Source organism: Myzus persicae, unplaced genomic scaffold (assembly GCF_001856785.1).
Source record: "Myzus persicae strain clone G006 unplaced genomic scaffold, MPER_G0061.0, whole genome shotgun sequence".
NCBI classification, from domain to species: Eukaryota; Metazoa; Arthropoda; class Insecta; order Hemiptera; family Aphididae; genus Myzus; species Myzus persicae.
In genome coordinates, this window is record NW_019100802.1 from 608,992 (window position 1) to 633,850 (window position 24,859).

The following is a 24,859-nucleotide window of genomic DNA, read 5'->3' on the forward strand; positions in this document are numbered from 1 at the left end:
CTTATATAATTTAAGATTATTGTAGTATTAATTTGTGGTAAAATTATATTAATTAATTATTAACTTCAAAAAACTAAAATTTTAGTACATACTTCACCAGTGCAAGATAATGCAACAGAAAAATGTATTCCAGCAGCAACTTTTTTAATTTTGTAATGTCTCAATCCTTCGATTTTTTGTGGCTTATACAATCTGATTGTATTACCATGACCAAGTTTTCCATTATCTCCAGAACCAAAAGACCAAACGGTATTTCCATCACGTGAACAAGCCAATGTGTGAGTTGAACCACAAGCTACATAACCAACTGGCATATCACTTAAACTTTTAACAAGTGTGGGTATAAATCTAGGATTACAATCACCATGTCCTAAACAAATAATATGTTATTTTATGTTTGAAACATCATAAAACGCATATTGTTTAAAAAATACCTAATCGACCGTGATCTCCTTCACCCCAAGTGTATAGTTGTCCATCGCTAGTAACTGCAGCACTATGTCTATAACCAGCACTAACTAATTCTATTACTTTACCAACAAATGGCCCTTGGATTAGTTTTGGTTCTTTGTGTGTAGCAACATCTCCATGTCCTAATTTTCCATAATCACCTATATCAAAGTTCAACTTAAATAACATTCGATAAATGTAACAATAACTGTATCAAACCTACCATCTCCCCAACTATATACTTCTCCTGTATCACTTAAGGCTAATGAATGGCCATCACAACCTTTTGATGAAGATACTTGTTTAATTTTGCAATTGATGTTAATTCGTTTAGGGACTGGTTGATTAGACGAGTTACCTAATCCCAAGCGACCATAACTATTTTTTCCACAAGCACTTACACAACCTTTTGTGTCTATAATAAACGTGCAATATTGTCCTGCCTCTACTTGTTGTACATCTGATAGAGATCTAACGAGTCGTGGTATATCTGTTACTTCTGTTGCTCCTTCAGCATGTTGATTTGAAGAATTACTCCCCCACATAAATACTTCACTTAGAGGTTGTGGTAATTCAGCAGAATTCTGATTTAATGGAGTACGGACAACAGAAGTTTCTCCAAAACTAACAAGCTAAAATTATTTTTTAATAACTTTTAATAAGCAATAAAATAATAATTGGCCTAAAAGTTACTTTTTTCATTAACAATAGAGCAACATCCTGCAGTGGTATACGATTCATAGATTTATAATTTTCAAATTCTTCTGACCCAAAGGCAAAAGTCAATATGGATGACATTTCTTCCAAAACTCGATAAAGTTTTTCAAATGGCAAACAAATATCATCAATATTTAAAGCCATATCAATCCATTCCAATAGATAAATAAGAGATTCTCGCTGATAAGCTAATAATAATGATAATTCTGCAAGTTGTTCTTTAACTGCACAAATTAAAAGGTATGATTATAATTAACTAAAAACTATGATAGTTTAATAAAATAAAAATTCACCATTCATATTTTGTATGAAATCAGCATTTAAGCATTCTTTTACAAAATGCATTACATTATCTAAACAATCCAAACCAAGTTGAGGTAGTTCAGCTTTACTACCTAAAGAAAGTGGACTTAATTCTCTCATCAGAGTTAGTGCAGTATTAAGTACTTCTAAACCCATATTTATGTCTATAAAAATATATTAAGTGTGATTAACATTATATTAATAAAACAATAATAATCAAAAATATATTTATAATTAACCATTGCAATTTTTATTTTCCCAGCTTTGTTTTAACAGTGTGAAAAACATTGTAAGTCCTGTTTTTACAGTTAATTGTATAAGTACTTGTTGTCCAGTTAATTTTACTACTGGCTTTATGGTCTCTTCAACAGAATTTTGAGGTGTCAATGATATTTGAACACTTTTATCTTCCTATAGAAAAAAAAACAATAACACAATAGTTAAAAAAAAAATATTTAAAAAAAAAATTAATTTTAATATTACCTTAGATAAATAGTATTTTGTATGAAGTATATCATATAAATTATTTAATAATGATAATTTTTTTTGAAGTCTTTTAGAAAATGTTAGGCTATCATAATATCTACGAGCAAGTTCATGATGACTTGTAATTATTTGTTTTTTTCGCTCATTCAATCTATTCACAGACATGCTCGGTAAAGAATAAACATTTTCATCAATTTCATATCCAATTCCATTTATACTATGTAATATTTCCATTACGTTATCATCTGTACTATTGCAATCAAAGTTAGCTAACTTTGAGACAATTTCTGCGTCTGCATCCATATTGAGTGATGAGAGGATCTTTGGTATATTTATGTCAATTTCTTCCATTACACACTAAACATAAAAATATACTTTTAATTTTAATTTCCAACATAACCGGTAATCACTAATTAGATTTTAAATTGATGGAATTACTTGACTTATGAAACAAAATAAAGGTGCAAATAGTAAATAAAATATATGTTAATGTTTATAAAAAACTATAGTTCATATTACACATAGTAATATAAGTACTTTATCTAATATTTTTGTGAAATGCAGAAATGAAACATAGAGTGATGGTTTTGAATATTGATTGTTAGTTAATTAGTATGAAATAAAATGTATTGAATGCATTCATGCTGAGTAGCACGTGAAATTTATTAATTCAATGGTTCACTAAAATATAATAGACCCATTATGTGCCACTAAACTATGTTTAAGCTATCAATAGCTCAATAATGATTGATTCATTAAAATATTTTGTTTTTTTTTTTAATTTTAAAAGAATATGTACCTACTATGCTTTGAAACATATTATGTGAATTAGATTAATCATGTATATAAAACAATACAATGACACATCATGTGGGTGGCCATCCAGTTATAGAATCCAACATCATTTATTTTATTTTTCTAGTTAATTATAATTGGTAAATTTGCCGATTTACTCGTCCGACAGATCCCAACACAATTTTCTTTGAAGTCAATAAAAGGGATTTCTAAGAAGTGAATTGGATGTAAGTTAAGTGATCAGAGTTTGAAGAAGTCAGTAATTTGTAACAAATATTTTTTAAATGTGGCTTAATGATTGGTGGTGCTGCTCTTGAATACAGACAACTGTCATGTTTTTGCTGTAGTATTGGTCTACAGTACATCTACCTAACCATATATGTAACCTAACCTAATTAAAAATATATAATCACTTCAAAAAATCAACTAATTTAAAAAAAATTGGTAGTATAGATTTAATGATAAACTACTTTAATGCCCTTCAAAAATGCAATGAATAAGTCCGGCTCTTCTTTTCTAACAACCTTCCAACAATAATGATTAAGGTTTGACTGAAGCAGTTGTGGGGTAGTAACTCTCATTGTTTTTAAAATGTTTGTCTTCGAATCCAGCCATGATCTGTCTATGCTTTGTGTAATTGTGTGTGAGCACCCATGGAGGGGTAAACGTAGTTTTGCTGTTAGTTTACGGTTTTATGAACATATTCACTACTATTTAAACATCTAAAAAGCTGCACACACATCTTGCTGGATAATCGGAAACAATGCGTTTTTTCCCCTCAAAGTACATAAAAATATCAGCAGTCCAAACCATTTTTGAGCCAAAAACCCAGGCCCATCTACTTTTTGAATTAAACATTTTATCTTTATATTTTATTTCTATACCAACTTTAGGAAATTTTATAGTGGGAAAATATTGTATACAATCAGCAATTTTACTCATTTCCTGAGTGTCCCGTGAGGATTTACCTAATGCACTATCTCCAGAAATAATGGAGATATCATAATTCTAGTTTTATATTATTACTCACAGGGATAAGCACTACAAATAATTAATGTTTCAATTTTTTTTATATGTTTTGGTAAAAAAGTTAAAAAATATATTTTTTAAATTATTTAAAAAAAAATTGAAGATTTTGTTGAGTTTATTGAGTATATAAGTTTTTTTTTTTTTTGAAAATATTGACGCTTCAACATTTTAATTTCATTAATCTCCTGGTTTTTAATAATTTTTCTAGTTTTGAGAAAAACTGCAAATTCCTATTTCCTACCATCATAGTAGTGTTATTGGCTATGACCATAATCAAAGTTATGACTATGATTAATGAAATTAAAAATTTGAAGCATCAATATTTTCAGATAAATTAACTCTACAAAATGGCTATCTTCAATTTTTTTTTAAATAATTAAATAAAAAAATATATTTTTCAACTTTTTTACCAAAACATTAAAAAAAAAATTATGTAATATTTGTATTTGTACTTGTCCCTGTGAGTCTTCATAAAAAAGTCAGAATTATGATATATTATCTATTATTTCAGGAGATATCGCAATGGGTAAATCCTCACGGGACACTGTATACTACATTATATGTAGGTATATTTAATTTTTTTTTCTGCACTAATACGCGGTCTACGTATATGATTTTGTAGTCTGCATACATACAAGAGCAGCACCTAATGATTTACTAATTCTATTTTAAGCTTATTTTGAAGTGTGCAATTAGATACATACCATGGGGCAAAAGACAAAAATATGGAGGGATGAATTGGGAGGCTTGTATGGTAAAAATTTGGAATGGCTTAGTACATTTGAATTGCATAGGCCGAAATAAGTATTAAAATGTTAACTGATTCTTTATGGAACTCGGCATAAAAAATTTAAAAGTATAATATTATTTTAATTAATTTTTAATAGCGTACCACCACTCAGTGAACCTGTTGATTAATAATTTTAATTTAAATCACCATACATAAGAAAAGTGAAATTGTCTTATTACACAGATTTGGTATGCAAATAATTATTAGAAGTACAATGAAAAACATAATTTTTAATTTTACCAAAGTGATGCAGTAGAGGGTATGAATTCTAAGTAAAACAGTTTAATGTGTTATGTCAAATCAAAACTAGAAAATGAAATGGTTAAAATTGAATTTTCTTTAATGAATATTACCAATATAAAAGAATTTTTATGAAAATTACCTACAGAATAAAAACAAGTAGGTAAGAACATAATTTTAAAATAATTGTCAATTTACCTTTACAGTGATTCTGATCAATATTTTTTTTTAATCACGTATTCCCTTGTTTTATACATTTCACGTAGTCACAAATGTCACATAATCTTTGTTTAATATATTCAATCTTTTTACATATTTTCACAAATTTGATAAAAAAAAAAAAGAATTTTGAAGTTTCAATTTTCAATTTTCTTTCAAAACATAAAACAATATGATACAGCCAACAGGCAAAAACAACCATGAATTCTATTATCAATAAATATTGACAGTAAAATCACAGAATAAATATTATAATCATCTCATCTCAAGAATTATAAAATAGAATCACTACTTTTGAGAAGTCATTATCAGTAAAATTAGATTCTTTTTAATAATAATAGTTGGCAACACTATTTTTAGTTCCCTGACTTGGATAAATGATAATAAGATAATATGTCAAATAATGAAATATACACAGAAATACTCAAATCTTTTTATCTCTTAAAAGTGAGAACTGTGGTCTGCGGATAATTCAATAACTAATAACATTAATAATTATAATATTCATTATTTCTCGTTAATAGTCTTTTTTATCCCAATTATAATTTGTTATTAAACGATTTTTAAACTTGTAATTTTGTGGAAAATAATGGAAAAACTGATTAAATTAAAAACTTTGAATTGTCATATTACGTGTAAAATATGTAGAGGCTATTTAGTTGATGCCACAACAGTAACAGAATGTTTACATACATGTTTGTACCTACATTTCATATTTAAATTATAAACATTTATATATCAACATTAATATTATTTGTTTATTTTTTTAGTTTGCAAAAGTTGTCTTGTGAAACATTTAGAAGAGAACAACAGTTGTCCTACTTGTCAAATTGTTATTCATCAATCGCATCCATTGCAGTATATTAGTTTTGATCGTACGATGCAGGATATTGTATTTAAATTAGTACCTGGGCTTCAATTAGGTATATATAAATAGAAATTACCTTGACCATTGTAAATATTAAATAAAAGTATAAAACATTTTATTTCTGTATTAGATGAAATAAAGCGTGAAAGAGAATTCTATAGAATCAGAGGCTTACCTTATCCTAAAGAAGTCCCGGCCGGTACTGAAATTGATGATGATAAGACAGCACAAGATCAAGCAGCAGCAGATTCCGACTACCATAGAACAGATGAACAAGTAAAACCCTTTTATTTTGTATATTTTTTTTACCTATTATAAAAACTTCATTCTTAATTTTGCTAACTATAATTACATTCTGAAGGTAAATATTGGATTGGAATGTGTCGCATCTCACTTGAAGTCATTAAAGAAAAAGTTCCTAAGAGTTTCATCTCAGGCCACTATTACACATCTTAAAAAGTTCATTGCTGTGAAAGTACTTGATGGATCAGATAAATACAGAGATGTTAGTAATACTGTACTATATGTCAAATAATGTTGTTTGTATTAATATATTAAATTTGGTTTTTTAGATTGACATCTTGTGTAATGATGAATTATTGGGAAAAGACCACACTCTTAAATTTGTGTATGTAACAAGATGGCGATTCAGAGAACCCCCTTTAAAACTTCAATATAGGCCAAAATTAGATTTGTAAATAATTTTTTGATCTGTTTTTTTCAGTATTGTATCTTTAACTTATCGCATGTACAACTTTTTTTATATTATATCTGTTAATTTAAGTTAAAAATCATAACTTATTTAAAGTTAATTTAAAAATTAAAAATATTACTGTTAAATAAAGTACATAATTTTTTTAATAATATGTTTATTCAACTTCTACAATCTTAAAAATATAGATTGTATGTGATATACATACTAATTATTCCAATTTTAAATTAATATATATGTCTATATTATAAAACTAGTTGAATGGGTTTTTTTTTTATGAAATATATGATTTAAGATTATAAATTAGTAAATTGAATATAAATAATAATCAACATTGTTCAGTTACTCATTTTTTATAAATATTTTTTTATTAATTTGTGTTTTGCATTTAATTAGTCGTATTGTATTATTTGTATTGATTTAGTGTAAATTATTATTACAATTATTTTAAATAGTTGTACCTATGTGTTTATGTCTTATATTTATTTATTTTTGTATTATTATTATTCATAAGCTATACAACATAAAATGTCTAAGTATATTTAATAAAATTTATGTTGACTGCTAATTACATCATAAAAAAGTCACTAATTGGAAACATTTCTAACAATAAGGGAAATATATGAGTACATCATACATTATTTTTAAAAAAATCATAACATTTTGTACTTTTGGACTACTGGGTAATTTTTTAGTTAAATAATAATTTTACTTGATACCATAGACCTTATACTACTAGACAACTAGACAAGCAGTAAGTGTATTGAAAGTTGCAAAATATAGAGGGCACTTGTTTACTCATTTACTCAATATTTATGGTAGTGTCAGGTAGTAGGATACAATTTAAGGATTGTTATATTTCATCATCAAAACAGCCTACATGAACTTAAGATTCTTTACAGCCACTCTTAATTCCCTTGTTACACACAGTTCTTGATGAGTTATATCTCTATGCTTGATCCAAACATTTTTTAAGTTTCTTTAATTTGCACATGAATAAAAATGTAATCGGGGGACGGAGTGGCCGAGTGGATAACGCGTCGGTCGCAACGCACACCATCGCCGGTTCACACCTCGGTCACGGGTGGCACTTCTCTCCGGGCAGTCACAGTGTCTGGAGAGAGAGGTTGCCATCCCCCCAACCGGGTATGGCAGAAACCTACAGGTGCCCACTAAAAATTCTGCCAAACAAACACACACGTGTTCCATAACCCTATAGTAACCCAACAGTCTCAAAAACCCTACAGTACCACAACCTACAGCTAATGGCCTCAGTTCCCAAAGCTTAAATTAAAAAAAAAAAATGTAATTATCAATGACTATGAGTGACTAAAAAGTTAATTCTATGAACTAAAACTGTAGACCAGAATCTCAATTCACTCCACTCTTCTTGATACATCATAAAACTTCATAAATAATGTATAGTGGATAAGTATAACATCCACGCCTCCTTTATAAGTACACTAAGAGGATGTCATACCCACATGTGACATGTGTATTTTGTACTACTAACAAGCAAATTTTATGTTCAGAACAATTGAAGACCTGAACATAAAAGAGCGTTAGTATCCTAAAAAACACATAACAATGATAAGACATAAATTAAATTTATTTATACAGAATAGATTTAAAATTTGTGTATATTTAAAAAAAAATATTTAGTATTATAGTTGGTTAGTAGTAAGGGTTACAATGAATATTTAAAAAAATATAAAGGCAATTCATCAAGTATGTCATTGTATTTAGTTTTATAATTTAAATTACAAAATGTAATGATTTTTTATCCATATTAAGATACCTTTGTGCACTCAAGCAATTTAACTTTTTCAATGTAGAATAACATTAAAATTTTATGATGGCGAAATTAATAATATATAATATATAAAACAGACCTCTACAAATATAATATATTTAGCCTGATAAGTTAAATACTTAAATTGACCTGATACAGAGAAATGTGAGGTTTTGTAGACAACCCCAGTAAAAATTGAATAAATACTTAATTTAATAGAAAATATAACCAGCCCCAAAGTAATTAATAATGTGTTTTAAACAGTTAATAAGGACTTAAAACAGGTTATATAAAGAACAGTCTGCCACTTTCTTACCGGCCCTGTAATTTATTCATTCTGCAAAGTTCATGATTGTGTTAAACTATGCATAATGAAAAATAAAATAATTGATTACTTTAATTAGTAATTACCAAATAAATCAAACCACCAATAACATTGATAATGCCAATGATATTTCATAGATCTGTAAAATAAAAATTACTGGAACAAAATCTGTACGTAGTGTACAGGTCTGGTAATCGATAGTTTACAGAACCGTTAACAGTATCGGGCATTCAAGCATCACCCAGTTTTATTTGCAGAACCGTTAGCGGTCAAAAAAGAATCATAAGTGAGCTACCCTTTAGCTACTTTGAGGGTCCAAAAAATAAGCTTTTAAGTTATAAACACCCTGTAGTCTCAAGGAATTTATTAATATAACTTTTACTGAAAACGGTCCAGTATTTTTGAGTATACAGACATCCAAACGTAAATTTATATATATGAGAGATACATAAAACACTATACCTAGTACATGAAATATTGTCAAACTTATATTTCCTAAAATTGATTTAAATTTACTATTCTTCTAAAAATTATTTATTATTTTATTCATTTAAACATGTTTAAACACACTGAAGATTGAATACAAATTTGAAATTTCTGTTCTTTAAAAAAAAAAAAAATGGAAATTTTAATAATATCTTCTATTCATCAATTCATGACCAACTTTAAAATTAATTTTGAATATACAAAGATATAATATTTATACCAACTATTTAATGAAAAAAGTAGTACATTAATTTTAAAAACTAACAAATTCACAAGTGTATAATAATAAGGTATTTATGAAATATGCTTATTTTGGTTTAGTTTCTTGATCCGTAACATACCTAATATAAACATTATTTTCAGGTATTGGATCTGGATGTACGTCTTGTTCATACATGTAAGAACTGCCTATAGCCAAAGATGAACCTAAAAAAAATTTTAACTATATTAAATTTACTTCTTGCTATAAGTTATTAATGAACACTAAAAAATAAAATACAATTCTTTTAAAATAAGTTATATAATTTTATACAAAATAATTGAAAAAATAAAAGGATTATTATAAAGATTAAACATATTAAATGAAAGTTAGAATAGTATAGCCATAAAAAATTGTATCAACTCATTGAAATAAAATGCATTAATAAACATTTACTCACCATCATGGCTAAAGCATAGAGACGTAATTCCTGTATTGTAACGATGGAATTGGCACAATCTTTTTTTATTAAAACCATCCCAAATATTTACATATCCATCCGAACCACCCGTGGCAAATGTATTAAATACTTGATGAAAACTAAAAACACATTAAATTCATAAATATTAGAGAGGAACACACAAATAAAACAATATAATTATTCTTCTTTGATCACTTTTGCCTTTTTGTATTATTTGTTGAAAAATCAAATTAAATTATTTTATTTTTTATACATAAATTACATGTCCATATACACTAGTTTTAAAATATAAAATTAAATGCAATTAGAGTTTTTAAGCAGCAACAGGTTTAATATATATCAACTAATAAATGTTTTGTGTATTGAAAAAGTTACAAACATTCGTTGAAATTTCTGGAACATACATCAAACTATCTATTAACAATGTTTTTAAAATTGTATAGATATATCCTAGTAACTCTATTTTTATAGATTGATTTGTAACTGTACGCAATTAGATGTAAAATTGAAAATATTATAGTTTTTCTGATGATAATAAAATAGTTTTCACCCGTTCTAAATACAAATCAATAATTGTAAATGGATAACATTTTGTACTTAGGTAAATTGTTATGTTATTATAACACATTACAGTTTTATTAAAAAGTTAATATTTAAAGAATTATAATTTGGTAAGTATACAAATTGAATACCTTATAGCATTGACCGGGTAAATGCATTCAATATCATTATCTTTTATTCTGTGACACTTAAAAGCATATTTTTTCTTTTGAATTTCTGGAGCCGTATCAAAATATTCAACAGCTACACGTCCCTCAATACTACTCAACACATAACCTTGTTTATTTGGTGAGCAACGTATACACCTTGTTTGAAACTTCAAATTTGATTCTCTCCTTTGCATAATATATGCTGTGTTTCTTAAATCCCATACAAACACTTTACGCCCAGCAGTGCCAACTACAAGTTTTTCGCCTACATTACTCATAGTGAAAACCTAAATAAAAAAAAATATATAAATAAAATAATAATCACAAATTGAAATGAAAATATGTAACACATACTTTGTCAGGTTGAGGAAGGGTTCCAACACATTGAGATGATCTTGTGTCCCACATTTTTACATTGCCATCCCAACCCCCAGATAAAACTACATTTACTTCATTAGAATACTCAACACAGCGTACCGCGTTATCATGTGACCCTAGGACACTTTCTGAAATTTAATATTAATTAAATGTATGCATTAACTATTTAAATTTAGTAAATATTAGGTACTAAATTAAAAATAAATATTTACCAGAATTACTATTCAAATCATACATTTTCAACTTGTTATCTAGACCACCACTAAATGAATGAACTGCATCCTATTATAAATCAAATACACATAATATCTAAGCATATAAAATAGGTTATCAGTTTTTACATTTTTAAATGCATACAAATTTGTTGAATTTACTGAACATCATTTTTACCATTCAAATGAATAAAAGGCAGGTAATCAATTTAAGCATTATTATTATTTAATTTAGTAATCACTGATTTTACCTGAAAGCTAACATCCAATACTGGCCGATCATGAGTATACTTTGTGCGCATGCTATTCGCCTGGACATCATAAAGCCGAACTGAACAGTCCCAAGATGATACTAATAAAAACTGGGATGAACTAGGTCCAAATTTTACCGACGATATTCCATCTTCCGGTGGATTCTTAAGTCTAAACTCTGATCTTGACTCACCAATCATAGTTAACTAGGTTGGTATAATATAGTATCGTTTGAAATTTACTTAAATCAAAAACACTTATGTGGTAAGTGTTTACAATAGTAACTTAATGGATAATAAAAATATTTATCATTAAAAATGGTTACAAATTGTTTCTGTACTTAAATAATATTTTCCAACTAAATAACAAAAATTATTTTTTATTTATCATTAATCAAATAATCAAGTTATTAGTAATCCACAAATGTTAACGACAATAATAGGTACGTGTACAGTATATTTTAATTCAAATTAAAAAATAATAATAATAAATTATTGGTAGTAAACATTCTAGCTTTAAAATAATAGCTAACCGTCAAAAACTAAGAATTCAGAAACTAACGCTTCTTCAGATGAAAAAATAAACAAATAACAATATCAAGAATGAACGATCAACAAACTATCATTTAAAATTTAAATTATGAGTTTTTGAGGTTATAAAGCCGAATACCATATCAATATAACACTGAGTTCCATACAAAAGCTCTAAACGACATTTGTACAAATGAACCGCAAAAACCAGGTTTTATGCCCTTATTGCCCTTCAAAAGTGTACTTTAAGACCATAGAGGCATAGACTAACTTTAGTATAAAATATAATTTCCGAAATAATGATATCAGTAAAAACTGTATTGCACCACCATTCTTAACTTGTTTAAACGGGTCTACGGGTATATTTTATAAAAATAAATTAGAAAAAAGTAGCTAAAGTGAATTTGTTCCGGGATACGTTATCTATCACCGTCCCCAGTAGTTCCTTATCACCATTCACCACCTATCATAGAATAAAACACAGTTTGTTCACGATAGAAAAACAGAATATTGTAAGGTTTCAGAAGGATGCGGATTAATATGAATCGGAACGGAACGGAACATAACCATCTATATCTATAACTTAATAGTTGATACAAGAGAATGAGATAGTCGATGTATAATAATAATAAAAAATAAACTGTTCTTACGACGTTTGGTGCATTTCGTTAATTTCGTCGTGTTAATTTGACATTTATTAATTAAATTTATAACTTTTGGTTGTTTTTTAACGAAACAAATTTCACTTTATAACTCACACTCGTATATACACTGGCCAGTGGCCACAATGCACTATGTAGTAAATAGTAATTACAGTTGCTCATACTAAGATACATGATTAAAAGCTGATGATGTCCACTAGTGTTACTGTAGTTCCAAGATTAAACATTTACAAAATGCATATTGTGTAGATAATAATAATTTATGAGTTATGATCTAAACTGTTTATAGATTCTAATGTTTTTTATTTCATTTTTATTTTATTACTAGTTAATGTTTTAAATTATTTACCTAGCAAGTTAAGTTCTATTTACGTAAGGTGTATTTTAATAATAATCATGGCTGATTCGGGACAATTTAAAAAGGTAAGATATAATCAATCTTCTGTAATGCTACTAGTTTTGTATTATGTAGGTATCTATTTAATATAATAGAAAAACAAAATGTAATTAAAAATCATTTACCAAGCTTAATAACGATAAATATATTTTAAAAATGCATACATTTACACTTATACTTTTATCAAGAAATTAATAGGTACACAATTTCAACATCATCTAATATTGTTTTAAATATTTTGTATTATGTGTATATAGATGCTACTAAAATTGTTCCCAGATTTGAATTTAGTATACTGAGAGCAAATTACTTAGATTTTTATACAAACTATATTATAAATTTGTGTATGAATAACGAATATAGGAAGGTACTAGATACATAAACTATCTAGAGCAAAGTTATTTGAGTATTTGATTTATTTGATATATATGTAATGGGTAGAGGCCAATAACACAGTAACTTACACGATAAAAAGATGATGAATTTCATTTGACATATAAAACAAGGATAATAATAATATAACTCAGCAAAAACAAATTACTTTGAAATAATGTTAAAATGTATTAGTATAGGTAAGCCCTCCACTCACATTGTTGTTAATAATGTTAGCCGCTGTCTGAAATTTTAATGGATTTCCTACTACAGGCCTGTTCTATACAACATTATTATTATGTCATAACTTATAATTAAAAACATACGAACAAATTACCTACCTATTATTATATTATATTCTTCAGTAAACACTATACAGTTTAAGTATAGTACAATAATTTTATATTAATTGATAATTATTCCTTCAAAATAATTAAAATATAATAGAAAAAGATTTTTATTTTTTGGCGCCAATGAGGGTACATCACATTCAAAGCAAATGTGCTTAATGATAATTATATTAATCTAACTTATAAGGTCATAGACATATTACAATAAATAATGTACAAGATTTAATTTTGTATACAACTAAAATATGTTATTGTTAAATATGTATTAGAATCTTAAGTCTTCATGCCTAAAATTACAGATTGAAAAATGCAAAATATAAATAATAATGCATCTTCAGGGAAGGTATACAATTTTGGATACTTAGTCCAAATTTTTAAATTTTAACCTAACCTAACAAAAGTATTGATATATTAGCGAGACATTTTTTTTTATATAGGTACAATTTTAATTTAAAGCTCGAAGCTTGGGTACAAGCTTAATGATATATTTTAGCTATCATTTGATACAAATTCATAAGTTAACAATTATACAAATATCCAATGAATACATTGGATACATTTCTATATGATAATCCAAAAAAAAATCTAGACTATTATTTGTTTTTGTATAGTTCATAGCAGAACAAAAGCTTAAAGCATTTTCTATTGGAGCGATGGGAAAAACTCAACCTTCAAAAAAAGAATTAAATGAACAAAAAAAGAAGGAAGAAGAACATGCTGCTGCTCAAGTAATTAATACTTTATTTATTTATAATATTGAGATGCACACATTTCAGTTAAAAATAGTCATAATTATATTATAATTTAATACTACAGGCCTTTGAAGAGTTCGTAGCAACTTTTCAAAACGAAGGGAAAAAAAACAGTAAAGTTTGGGTTAAAGCTGGTACATATGATGCTGGAAAGAGACGTAAGATTTTATACACATATAAAACCATAACTGACTGATACTTATTACTTTTATAACACATTAGAGGAGGATACTCGGGAAAAAGGTAAATTATACAAGCCTCAAGCCAGGGGAAATACAGACTCAGATAAAGGTGAAGACCTTTCTCGTTTTATGGGTGAACGTAAAAGTGATAGAATGCTTACAAAGAAAAAAAAAGAAGGTGAAAAGAAAAAAAGTAATCTAGAATTATTCAAAGAAGAACTAAAAATGTAATTATACAACACAACTTTCTAATATTTTTGTATTCATCTTTTAAATAATCATATACATTTTTAACAAACACAATTGATTTATTTGTTTTGAATTATTAGGATTCAAGAAGAAAGAGAAGAAAGACATAAATTCAAAGGAGTTTTACAAAAAACAATTGAAGATCCTGAAATTAAGAGTAGTACATAATATATTTAAATATGTTAAAGATTAAATAATATTTTTAAATTTATGTTTAGATTTAATAATGGTTGAACCTGATGAAATTAAAGGTTCGTTTGATTCAGGGGATCCGAATACTACAAATCTATACTTAGGAAATCTTAACCCTAAAGTAATGTATAAAATATATTTAATTATTAATCTGAATAGATGTTATTATGGTACATTAATTATTTATAGATTACTGAAGCTCAGTTAATGGAAGTTTTTGGAAAATATGGTCCTTTGGCAAGTATTAAAATAATGTGGCCTAGGTCTGATGAAGAAAAAGCAAGAGGACGTAACTGTGGTTTTGTAGCTTATATGAGTCGTAAAGATGGTGAAAGAGCTTTAAAAAATTTAAATGGTATGTTGTTAATTTTGTATTTATCATACATGCATTTTAATATTTTTTATAATTTTTAGGGAAAGATGTTATGTCGTATGAGATGAAAATGGGTTGGGGTAAAAGTGTACCCATACCACCTCATCCAATTTTTATTCCGCCCGCTTTATTAGCTATAACATTGCCTCCTCCTCTTTCTGGATTACCTTTCAATGCTCAGCCTATTTTGCCTCAAAAAGATAAAAAGGTAAAATTTATGTTATATAAGTCGTATATCTTTAACAAAAACCATTTATTTGGAAAAATATATCTACCTTATACTGGGTGAATCACCAAGTATGCTCACTTCCAAATTTTTCCTTTAATACTTAATTTTTGAGTTTTATAAATTTACTTTAGAGACTCTTATTTTTAAGTACTCAAGTTTTTTTTTAATATTACTTTAGATTTGTCCGGTGGGGATACAAATTTCTGTTTTTTAAATTAGGATACCCATTTTTTGTTGTAGATTCTTTATTGGATAATTTTTTTGAAAATGTTGGTGCCCCTAATTCGAAATCCAAACTAGTATATTTGTTTATGAGTATTTCTTAGTTATTCTAATTATATAATAATAAGGATAAGAGTCCTTAAAGGTAAAATAATATTGAATCTAGTATTTGTTATACTTGCACAATTCTTACAAATTATAAATGTTAAATGTTGATAGATTAATATTAATTACTAAAATGTTCAAAATTAAAATTACTATAGCCTCCACGTCTGCCAAAATCCAAACCCATGATCATTGACATATTATCTTAAGGACAAAAAGTTAAATAACTCAAAAACTAAATTGTTTGAATTTTGATATTGATACATCAACATTTTCAGAAGAATTATCCTCTAAATACTCTACAGTAGAAAAAAGGCCGTTCTCGTTAACAAAACAGAAGTTTGTATCACTATAGAACACTCCTTAAGTTTAGCACAAAAGATGTCATGAATTTTAAAATATAGTCCTAAAGTATATTTAAACATTTAAAAAATCATATTTTAATAAACTGTTATTGAAGAAAAAACATAAAAATAATGAGCATGTTTGATGAATCACTTTGTGTATAAATAAAGTTGCAATTAGAATAAAATACTTATTTTTGCACAACTAAATGATTTTTATTGTAGAACCATGGACGAGCCCGACAAGATGCAGGATATTTCGATAGAGGCCAACCAGTTGAAAAGGTATTTAACTTTTTTTATAGATTTTCTTATTTTAATAATGTGATTGACTCGATCCGACTTTCTCAAATACTGTCGTCTTAAACGCAGCTGGCAGGCAAGGGATCTTCGATTTTTAAATTAATTAATTTTAAATGTTGTCGGATCGAGGTATTGTGAATAAAATGTGCCTTTATTGAAAATTGATAATAATCAATATATAAAAAGGTAGAGAAGTGGGTACCGCTCTGCTGTACAGTAAATGTCAAATATGATGTTGTAACGAATGTATTATATTTTAATTCAATGATAAATCATTGCACACAAAAAATGATTCTGAGCGGAGACGTTGTTTCATCCTATCATACTTGTATAAAATATAATCAAATTTTATAATAAAAAAGAAATTAATTAAAATTGAAAATATCTCATGGGTATATATAGTATACCTTTTATTTTTTATAGAGGTAGGAAAACTTCTTGGGAATCTACGACCAAATTTCTAATGTTAGCTTTTGAAAAGAAAACCTATATGAATTTCTAACTGAATAAAAATGTACAAAACTTCAATAAATTCTAATAGCTAAATGTCTCAAAATAGTCAAAATAGTTTGAAAAAATTGTCATTTTATCATATAGTGAAATAGTGTTGAGCTTCTACAGTTATTCGTTTTTGAATTACAACAAAGTATTAAAAAATTAATGGATGGAAATTCCTTAATTTACTAAAAATCCAATATTGTAAAATTATAAATTTGAACATTCATACGAAATTATGTTCCGTTCCTGTTTATAATTTTTTTTTTTTTTGTTTAAGGTATTAAAACTTGTGTGGAATCTTCTATTTAAATTTCTTATGTTAGCTATGACAAGAAAAACTTTCTTACATTTCTAAATTGAAAAATTATTTACACAATTTTAAAAAAAATTCATGGCTACTGTAACAGCAAAATGAGTTAAAATTGTACTTTGTTTGGAAAATGGTAATTTTAAGATTTGGTAAAAAAAATTAGTGAGCGGTTGTTCGTTTTTGAATTACAACAAATATCAACAGTTGATAGATCTTAACATTTTTAAATTCAAACTCTCATAAAAACCTAATATTACTTTCCCGTAAACTTCTTTTTTAAAGTAGAAAAATTTGGTGGAAATCTTCCATTACAATTACTAAAGTTAGGTATGGAATGAAAAATGTCTAACTGAAAAATAATCATGCCTATATGTATCTATGATATTTTTTAACTTGCATTAAATAAACCTTTAAGGAACCTTGTATTAAATTGTCAAGCTTTTTAACTAAGTGGAAAAGTTTTTATCAAGATTAATTTAAAAAGTCTATGCAAAATTCCAAAAATTTCTTATGCCTGCTACAATTTTCTAAAAAAGATTGAAAATGTTACTATATATAGAAAATACCATAATACATATTTCTTGAAAATTTTAAGTGTACAGTCATAAGTTATTGAATTACACCAAAAAAAAATAATATCAAAATTAGATTTGCTTAAAGATTACCGTTTCACTTTTTTTGTTTCTCTCTCTGATGTACCAACTTTATTTAATTTTCTATCAGAACACTTGCTGATGTCAAGAATCGCAAAAATTTTTACTGGGTGGTTTGTGTTTGGGTGAATGTTTAAAAATTACAATGTGTTTAAACAATTTAGCATAATGCGTTTGGGCAAGTGATCTTATAACATTGTAACGTATTTCAACGGCCTTATTTGTTTTTGGATGCTATATTTTGACAGTCTTGGGATTATACGTGAATTCCACAGATATAATTAAAAGTAGATTGTTTTTTTTTTTTTGTGTATGTGATTAAAAATTTAAATGATTTCGATTATTAAAAATATGGTTCAAATATTATTAAAATTAAATTTTGTTGCCTGGAAATTTTAACCCACATGTTTTATTTTAATTATGTACCCTAAACTTAAATTTCCCCTGACATATACTAATCTCAACTTGTTTGTATATAATATTTTATCTTAATCTTTATAATTTTAACTTTTATCTTTTATATTGTATCATACTCGCTCAACACCCTATAAGAAACTTACCCAAGCACATTACTTTTATTATGCGGTAAAATGGTAACTCGTCCAAACTCATGACACCCTTTTTACAATCCCAAATGTTGATGACAGACAGAAAAAAAAACACACATTATAAAATAAATACATTCATTCGCTACGCTCAGAATCTAGAAATATATAAATAAAACATGTACCTATTTATTTAATAATTTATTTTAATTTACCTAAATGATGCATCTCAACACTTTGTTTTAAACCAATTTGCTTTTTTGTGACAGATTTTACCGCAGACTATCATTAAAGTGGTTATACCCACAGAAAGGTAACATTTTCATTTCTCTGATGTAAATTAATTAATAATCTTAAGGTAAAAAAAAGATTTACAAACTATCAAATGATGTTCCCTATGTTATCGATGTCAGCCTGCTGAAGCAAAGTGAAAAACTAAAAAAGAAAAAATATATATAAACTAAATATTTATTTATTTTATTAATACTTTAAAAATCTTTTTAGAAATTTGCTGATGCTTATCCATCACATGATTGAATTTGTAATTCGAGAAGGACCATTATTTGAAGCTATGATAATGAATAAAGAGTTGAACAACCCAATGTTTCAGTAAGTATTTTATTTTGATTTTTTACACTATAAAAATCATTTTTTACATTATTTAACACTACTTGATTTTATGGTTATCAGATTTTTGTTTGACAACTGTTCGCCAACTCATATATACTACAGATGGAAGCTATTTTCGATGTTACAAGGGGATTCTACTAAAGATTGGCGCATCGATGAATTTCGCATGTTTAAAAATGGATCAATTTGGAGACCACCACCAATGAATCCATATACAGTTGGCATGCCAGAAGAACTTGTTCCTGAAGAAGATTTAGTAACGAGGACCAAGGGAACTTTAAGCGTATCTCAAAGGGAGCGATTTGAAGATCTCATTAGAAATATGACTCCTGACCGGTTAAAAGTAGCTGAAGTCATGGTATTTTGTGTAGAACATAGTGATGCTGTAGAAGAAATATGTGATTGCATTCAAGAATCATTATCTAATGCTACAACTGCATTACATAAAAAAGTAAAAATATTAAATTATTATTATTTAATATTATACTACTTAATATTATATCAAATATATTTAAATAAATATTCTTCTTAATTTAGATTGCACGGCTTTATTTGATATCAGATGTTCTACATAATTGTAGTTTAAAGGTTATAAATGCAACACAATTTAGAAGAGGGTATAGTGTTTTTTTTTTTTTTATTTGTAAATATTTCAAAGTATTTAAATTACATTACTTTTACATTAGATTTGAAACAAGATTGATTCCTATAATGGAAGAAGCCCTTAAGACTTATCAGAGTTTAGACTCTCAAAGTCAAGCCGATGGTTTTAAACATCGTATAATGCAGATTTTTCGTGCTTGGGAAGACTGGGATATTTATCCAAAAGAATTCTTGTTTAGATGCCAAAATACTTTTCTTGGACTTTCAATAAATGATGTAAGTCTTTACATACATTAGTTGTGACCATAATAAGTAAATGTTTTAAAATTTTAGATACCTCAAGAACTAATCAGTTCTCGTGAAGAATTGCAATATAGTACAAATTCAAAATCTATCGATGAGTCTGAAAATATAGATGGAGCACCTTTGTCAGATCCTGATAATATAGATAATGAGGATTTAGATGGTATACCTTTAGACGGTGCTACGTTGTTAAAACATGCTTATGATGACACGCCTCCTGGTGATACAGACATTGATGGTGTTCCATGTAAGTTGTCTATTATATCCCAACAAAAACACTCCTTCAACTACTTGTAAAAAGGACACTAAGAAAAAACACTGAAGTTAGAAAAATTGTGATTTCAAAAAAGGGTTAAGGAATTTGTAAATTCATTAGAATAGAAGAAATTGTTTACAATTGCTAGTATTTGATGAAGAAATGCGATACTTTAATACAAATATTTTAATTTAGCTTCGCTGCTGCTAATATTTAAGACTCCAACTAAAGATAGTGTAATGCCAATATGTCTATGAAAATATTATCATAACACTGTTTAATTACATACTATGAGTAGTCGCTAAGCTAAGTTAAATTATTTGTATTAAATTATCGCACTACTTCATTATATAAAAACAATCATAAACAATTTCTATGCCAATGAATTTAGAAATTAATTAGTCCTTTTTTGATACCACAACTTTCCTCACTTGAGTTTTTTTCTTAGTGAGGTTTTTACACATATTGAGTGTTTTTGTTAAGATATAATTCATTTTTTTTTTTGTTAAATTTTCGGTATCTTTAGCTTATGAATATTGCTGGAAAATGATAATGTTAACATTTTAAGCTCCATCGTTCATAATACATTTTTGTATCACTGCATCTAACCTATTAATTACTGTGACAAATGATAATTGGCTAATGTCATTGAATTAGGTGGCAAATCACTGAGTGACGGCAATGGTAACAAATAATATAATGCATGTAGACTAACGAATTGGTGTTACCACCACTACCAATCACTGTTCAAATAGCGATTGCAACCTACGCTTGGTTTGCTGGTCCAGTTGCTTGGAAGGGGAAATATGGGTGGCCAGTGTAAACGCTGCGGCGTGTACAACATAGACATTGTTAAATGGTTGAAAAAAATAGTGTTTCAGTCAATAATTATGCTGATACTTTTGCATATAACTCACACTGTAATTTTCTTATCTACTTGAAATTTATAAAAGTATCATTTACCTATCAACCTGTGTATATTTCAAATCAATCCATTCATTATTTTAGGCCACAGAAAGATCTGACCATTTTTTGTAAAATAACATAGGTTTAAATATGAGTTGCCTCTCTGGTGTAATGTGGAGTTATCACAAGTCTCGACCTTTTATTTTTACTTAGCTCTTATAATATTCAACAAAGCAACCGTCAAGTTTTTCATTTTTTTATTTAGTTGATTATAAAATATTTTTTAAACAATAAACATATAAAAATATCAATTTTGTATAGTATTAGATGATGACATTGGAGGTGTGCCATTGACAGGAGAGACAGGGGGAAAAAATATCAAAGCAGCTGCATTTGTTCCATCTAGATGGGAGACTGTAGACCCTCATGAAGCTGAAGAACAAGCTATGACCACTAGCAAATGGGAGATGTTAGAAAGAGAAAATAAAAGTTATAATAGTGAGTCCGTCGATCAAGATTCTCCAGATGATGACTTTAATGAAACAAGGTATTTAAAAATAATTTGTATTATTGATTGTTATAATCAGAGGTTCATAAACCGTGCACTGTATACCTACATAACCTTGGTACATTATATTTTTGGGGGGTTTTCAAACACTTATCATATCAAGGAATTGTATGCATTTTTATATTTGACTTTTAGAGAAAATGCTGATGATCGAAGAGCTAAATTAAGGGAAGTAGAAGTAAAAGTTATGCAATATCAAGATGAATTAGAATCTGGCAAAAGAGCATTAAAAGGCGGTTGGAATATATATCAACAAGTGGAACATTACAGACGTAAACTACTTAAAAAAGCACAAAAGTCTCCAGTAAGTTTATCAATTTCTGTTAATTTTATTTGTTTTAACATGAAATATTAAAATAAATAGATGTCTTCATTAGAGTTAACAGATTAACCATTGAAGTTTGTATACTTATATCATTTACATCTTACATTTATATTCGACGTAATTAAGTTGTACAATAGTTTGAACTCTTATTGTTTGACCCATATGGAACATTGTACTAAAGCTATGTGGTAAAATCTGACAATAATTTTGATTGAGAATTCTTATATCGCTTATATCATATTTTACATTGGAAATTTTGAATGAAATACATCCCAATATATATTGTTTTAATTACTAAAAGATAATGTTGTTTAGATGACTGGAATGGTATATACTTTTTTTTTTTAGGAAAAGGAATTGAAATTGGAAAAAGAAAAAAAAGATAAAGACAAAATCAATAAAAGATTAAGTCCTGATGAAGACTATCGTGATGGTAAGAAAAAAAAACGATCTAGAAGTCCTTCAAATAGCCCCGCATATAGTAAATGGTCATCTCATAGCATAAGGTATATTTTAACAAATTGTATATTCTATTTTCTATTCTTTAAGTATACCTTGTATTATTCCAGAAGTGATAGTTTAAGTCCTCCTTCGAGAAAAAGACCAAGTTCACCACAACGTAATAACAAAAAAACAAGAATATCACCAATTGATTCTCCTCGTTCATTATCAAGAAGAAGGGACCGTGAACGTGATGAAAGACATAACTATCGACACAAAAGATCACATTCGCGATCACCTCATCGGCACCATGTACGTACACCTCCAACACCATTGTCACATACATCACGAAAGCACAAACACAAATATTAATTATGAATACTTCTTGTGTAATGAAAAATATTTGTCATGATGTTTTTCCTATATTTATATATACAGTTCTTATAAATAATTTGACTAATGATTTTGTCAATTCATAAATTATTATTCAATTTTAAAAATAAAATAGATTTTAATAATCAAATTTATTTCGTTATAATTGTTACAACTTTGACCATAACTGTCAATTTGTATCCTAATTTTATAATGATTTTTATTAAAATATTTCTATAATTGTGAATAGTGATGTCTCCATTTTTATTTTTCCAACATTAAAAATGTGAAATGTTAAATTTAAGACTTCATTTAATTTTATTAAATACATTTAGTTTAAATAAAGTATTTTATCTGTATGAACGTGTTTCAAAAATACTTAAGAGACGGGCAAGTGGGTACCACTCTGCTATACACGAGTGTTATGTAAGTCTCTGTAATGGATGTGTTAAGTTTAAAAAAAAACAAAGACCATCTGTCAGCCTATGTTACTAAGTATACTTTACAATATAATTGCTATTGTAGTAAAATTATTTTACTGATAGTAATACATTACTACTAGTAAAATTATTTTACTACTGTATCTGTTTTGCCAAAAAAAACTGAATTTAAAAATGTCAATGTGTGTATAAAATATAATAATAAGATTATAAGTATCCAGAAAAAATATTTTTAAATTACAGCTGAATAACTAAAAATTGTTATTCTTCATTTAAATATCAAATTTCCCAGGAATTAGAACTTAAAATGTCTATAAAAAAATTGTGTGTTTGTATATATTTATATTTTTTGGTTACAGTATGAACTAATTATTAAGATCCTTGCCTTGAATATTCAATCCTAAACTATACATTTTAATTTCAAATTTGTTTGCAAAATTTCTAGATTGTCAGGAATTAAATCAACATTTGATATTTAAATGGTAAAAAAAAATATCCAAATATCTCTGTGTCTCTTTAATATTTTTTAACTGCTATTATAACAACTTATGAGGAACAAAATTATATTTTCAATTCTTAGATATAAATAGAAAAGTTTTTATGAATTAAACTCAAAAATAAATTGCAAATATTTGTGATTTCAATGAAATTTGTCAAAATTTAAAATTCAGATAATCATTATAACATAATTGTGGATTTGGTTAACTTTTTTTTTAACTTCCTATGACAACAACTAATGGGGAACCTTGTATTAAATTTTCAAATTTTTGACACAGCGAATTCCTATAACAAGCTCAAAAAGAGTCAAAATATTTTGAAAATGTTATAATGTAGAAAAAATTCTAAAATAAACATTCAGCAAAAATTTCATGGAACTACACCATAAATAATGTAAATAACATATTTATATATTATCTATGATCTACAGTTTTGCCCTCTAAGCTAAGTATTTACTAGAATAAATCTTAGTATTTTAACTGCCCTAAAAAGCTATGCCAGATAGAAAAAAACACATTATTGCAAAATTAATACATTCTTGTGCTTTGCTAATAATCTGAAATGTGACAATGCATTTTCAATATTTCTTAATTTATTTATAAATAACTTCTAAGGAACCTTATATTAATTTTGTATTTTCAAGCTTTTTTTACCCAATAAGAGTAATTGTTTCATACTCACACTAAAACCAAAGAAAAATTAACGTAAGAAGCTTAAAATATATCTATATAAATGATTTCATTTCTTCAATACTAATATCAATATTCGATGAAAATATCAGTTCTCCATACAATTATTCATTTTT

General features: G+C 27.0%; 4 protein-coding genes across 7 annotated transcripts in view; 2 read left to right on the forward strand and 2 right to left on the reverse strand.

Annotated features, from left to right (window-relative positions):
• LOC111043140 (probable E3 ubiquitin-protein ligase HERC1) overlaps nucleotides 1–5,269 on the reverse strand; it is a 31,826-nt gene extending 26,557 nt beyond the window's left edge. For 2 of the 3 annotated variants that reach the window (XM_022327998.1, XM_022327996.1), the window contains exons 1-8: nucleotides 5,009–5,269; nucleotides 1,954–2,313; nucleotides 1,710–1,881; nucleotides 1,461–1,634; nucleotides 1,144–1,391; nucleotides 674–1,082; nucleotides 435–611; nucleotides 93–370 (exon numbers count right to left, since the gene is read on the reverse strand). In XM_022327998.1, the coding sequence (XP_022183690.1) occupies nucleotides 93–370; nucleotides 435–611; nucleotides 674–1,082; nucleotides 1,144–1,391; nucleotides 1,461–1,634; nucleotides 1,710–1,881; nucleotides 1,954–2,307 (1,812 nt within the window). In that variant the 5' untranslated portion in view covers nucleotides 2,308–2,313; nucleotides 5,009–5,269. Of the gene's footprint in view, nucleotides 1–92; nucleotides 371–434; nucleotides 612–673; nucleotides 1,083–1,143; nucleotides 1,392–1,460; nucleotides 1,635–1,709; nucleotides 1,882–1,953; nucleotides 2,314–5,008 lie in introns of those variants that run through there. The other variant, XM_022327997.1, reaches the window with a different exon arrangement.
• A 178-nt stretch (nucleotides 5,270–5,447) lies between these two features.
• LOC111043141 (polycomb group RING finger protein 3) lies at nucleotides 5,448–6,713 on the forward strand. The gene is made up of 5 exons (XM_022327999.1): nucleotides 5,448–5,724; nucleotides 5,800–5,952; nucleotides 6,028–6,173; nucleotides 6,259–6,402; nucleotides 6,470–6,713. The coding sequence occupies exons 1-5, from the start codon at nucleotides 5,619–5,621 to the stop codon at nucleotides 6,593–6,595; spliced, it is 675 nt and encodes a 224-aa protein (XP_022183691.1). The 5' UTR covers nucleotides 5,448–5,618; the 3' UTR covers nucleotides 6,596–6,713.
• Nucleotides 6,714–8,691: 1,978 nt separating this feature from the next.
• On the reverse strand, nucleotides 8,692–12,059 carry LOC111043072 (mitotic checkpoint protein BUB3). Its single transcript, XM_022327865.1, has 6 exons — nucleotides 11,444–12,059; nucleotides 11,193–11,262; nucleotides 10,957–11,108; nucleotides 10,585–10,889; nucleotides 9,872–10,011; nucleotides 8,692–9,638 (listed from the first exon to the last, which is right to left on the reverse strand). The coding sequence occupies exons 1-6, from the start codon at nucleotides 11,642–11,644 to the stop codon at nucleotides 9,520–9,522; spliced, it is 987 nt and encodes a 328-aa protein (XP_022183557.1). The 5' UTR covers nucleotides 11,645–12,059; the 3' UTR covers nucleotides 8,692–9,519.
• Nucleotides 12,060–12,564: 505 nt separating this feature from the next.
• On the forward strand, nucleotides 12,565–23,198 carry LOC111043070 (U2 snRNP-associated SURP motif-containing protein). 2 transcript variants are annotated; one of them, XM_022327863.1, is made up of 19 exons: nucleotides 12,565–13,059; nucleotides 14,367–14,483; nucleotides 14,572–14,665; nucleotides 14,730–14,916; nucleotides 15,019–15,098; nucleotides 15,157–15,251; nucleotides 15,320–15,485; nucleotides 15,545–15,711; nucleotides 16,629–16,688; nucleotides 18,982–19,025; nucleotides 19,217–19,321; nucleotides 19,403–19,793; nucleotides 19,880–19,959; nucleotides 20,029–20,221; nucleotides 20,279–20,495; nucleotides 21,732–21,957; nucleotides 22,114–22,282; nucleotides 22,652–22,809; nucleotides 22,873–23,198. In XM_022327863.1, exons 1-19 carry the CDS (start codon nucleotides 13,033–13,035, stop codon nucleotides 23,114–23,116), a joined length of 2,820 nt encoding a protein of 939 aa, XP_022183555.1. In that variant the 5' UTR covers nucleotides 12,565–13,032; the 3' UTR covers nucleotides 23,117–23,198. The 2 variants fall into 2 exon arrangements, with proteins under 2 accessions (XP_022183555.1, XP_022183556.1); XM_022327864.1 differs by having other exon boundaries at nucleotides 15,019–15,095.
• Nucleotides 23,199–24,859: the final 1,661 nt, after the last annotated feature.

Bases quoted from the DNA above. Each gene is read 5' to 3' on its own strand.
- LOC111043141 (XM_022327999.1), top strand. From the start codon at position 5,619: ATGGAAAAACTGATTAAATTAAAAACTTTGAATTGTCATATTACGTGT. The intron at 5,953-6,027 runs GTATATATAAAT...TTTCTGTATTAG, and splicing joins AGTACCTGGGCTTCAATTAG to ATGAAATAAAGCGTGAAAGA. The intron at 6,403-6,469 runs GTTAGTAATACT...TTGGTTTTTTAG, and splicing joins GATCAGATAAATACAGAGAT to ATTGACATCTTGTGTAATGA.
- LOC111043072 (XM_022327865.1), bottom strand. From the start codon at position 11,644: ATGATTGGTGAGTCAAGATCAGAGTTTAGACTTAAGAATCCACCGGAA. The intron at 10,012-10,584 runs GTATTCAATTTG...ATGTGTTTTTAG, and splicing joins TACCCGGTCAATGCTATAAG to TTTTCATCAAGTATTTAATA. The intron at 9,639-9,871 runs GTGAGTAAATGT...AATTTTTTTTAG, and splicing joins TCTATGCTTTAGCCATGATG to GTTCATCTTTGGCTATAGGC.
- LOC111043070 (XM_022327863.1), top strand. From the start codon at position 13,033: ATGGCTGATTCGGGACAATTTAAAAAG. The intron at 14,917-15,018 runs GTAATTATACAA...TTGAATTATTAG, and splicing joins TTCAAAGAAGAACTAAAAAT to GATTCAAGAAGAAAGAGAAG. The intron at 19,960-20,028 runs GTATAGTGTTTT...CTTTTACATTAG, and splicing joins GCAACACAATTTAGAAGAGG to ATTTGAAACAAGATTGATTC.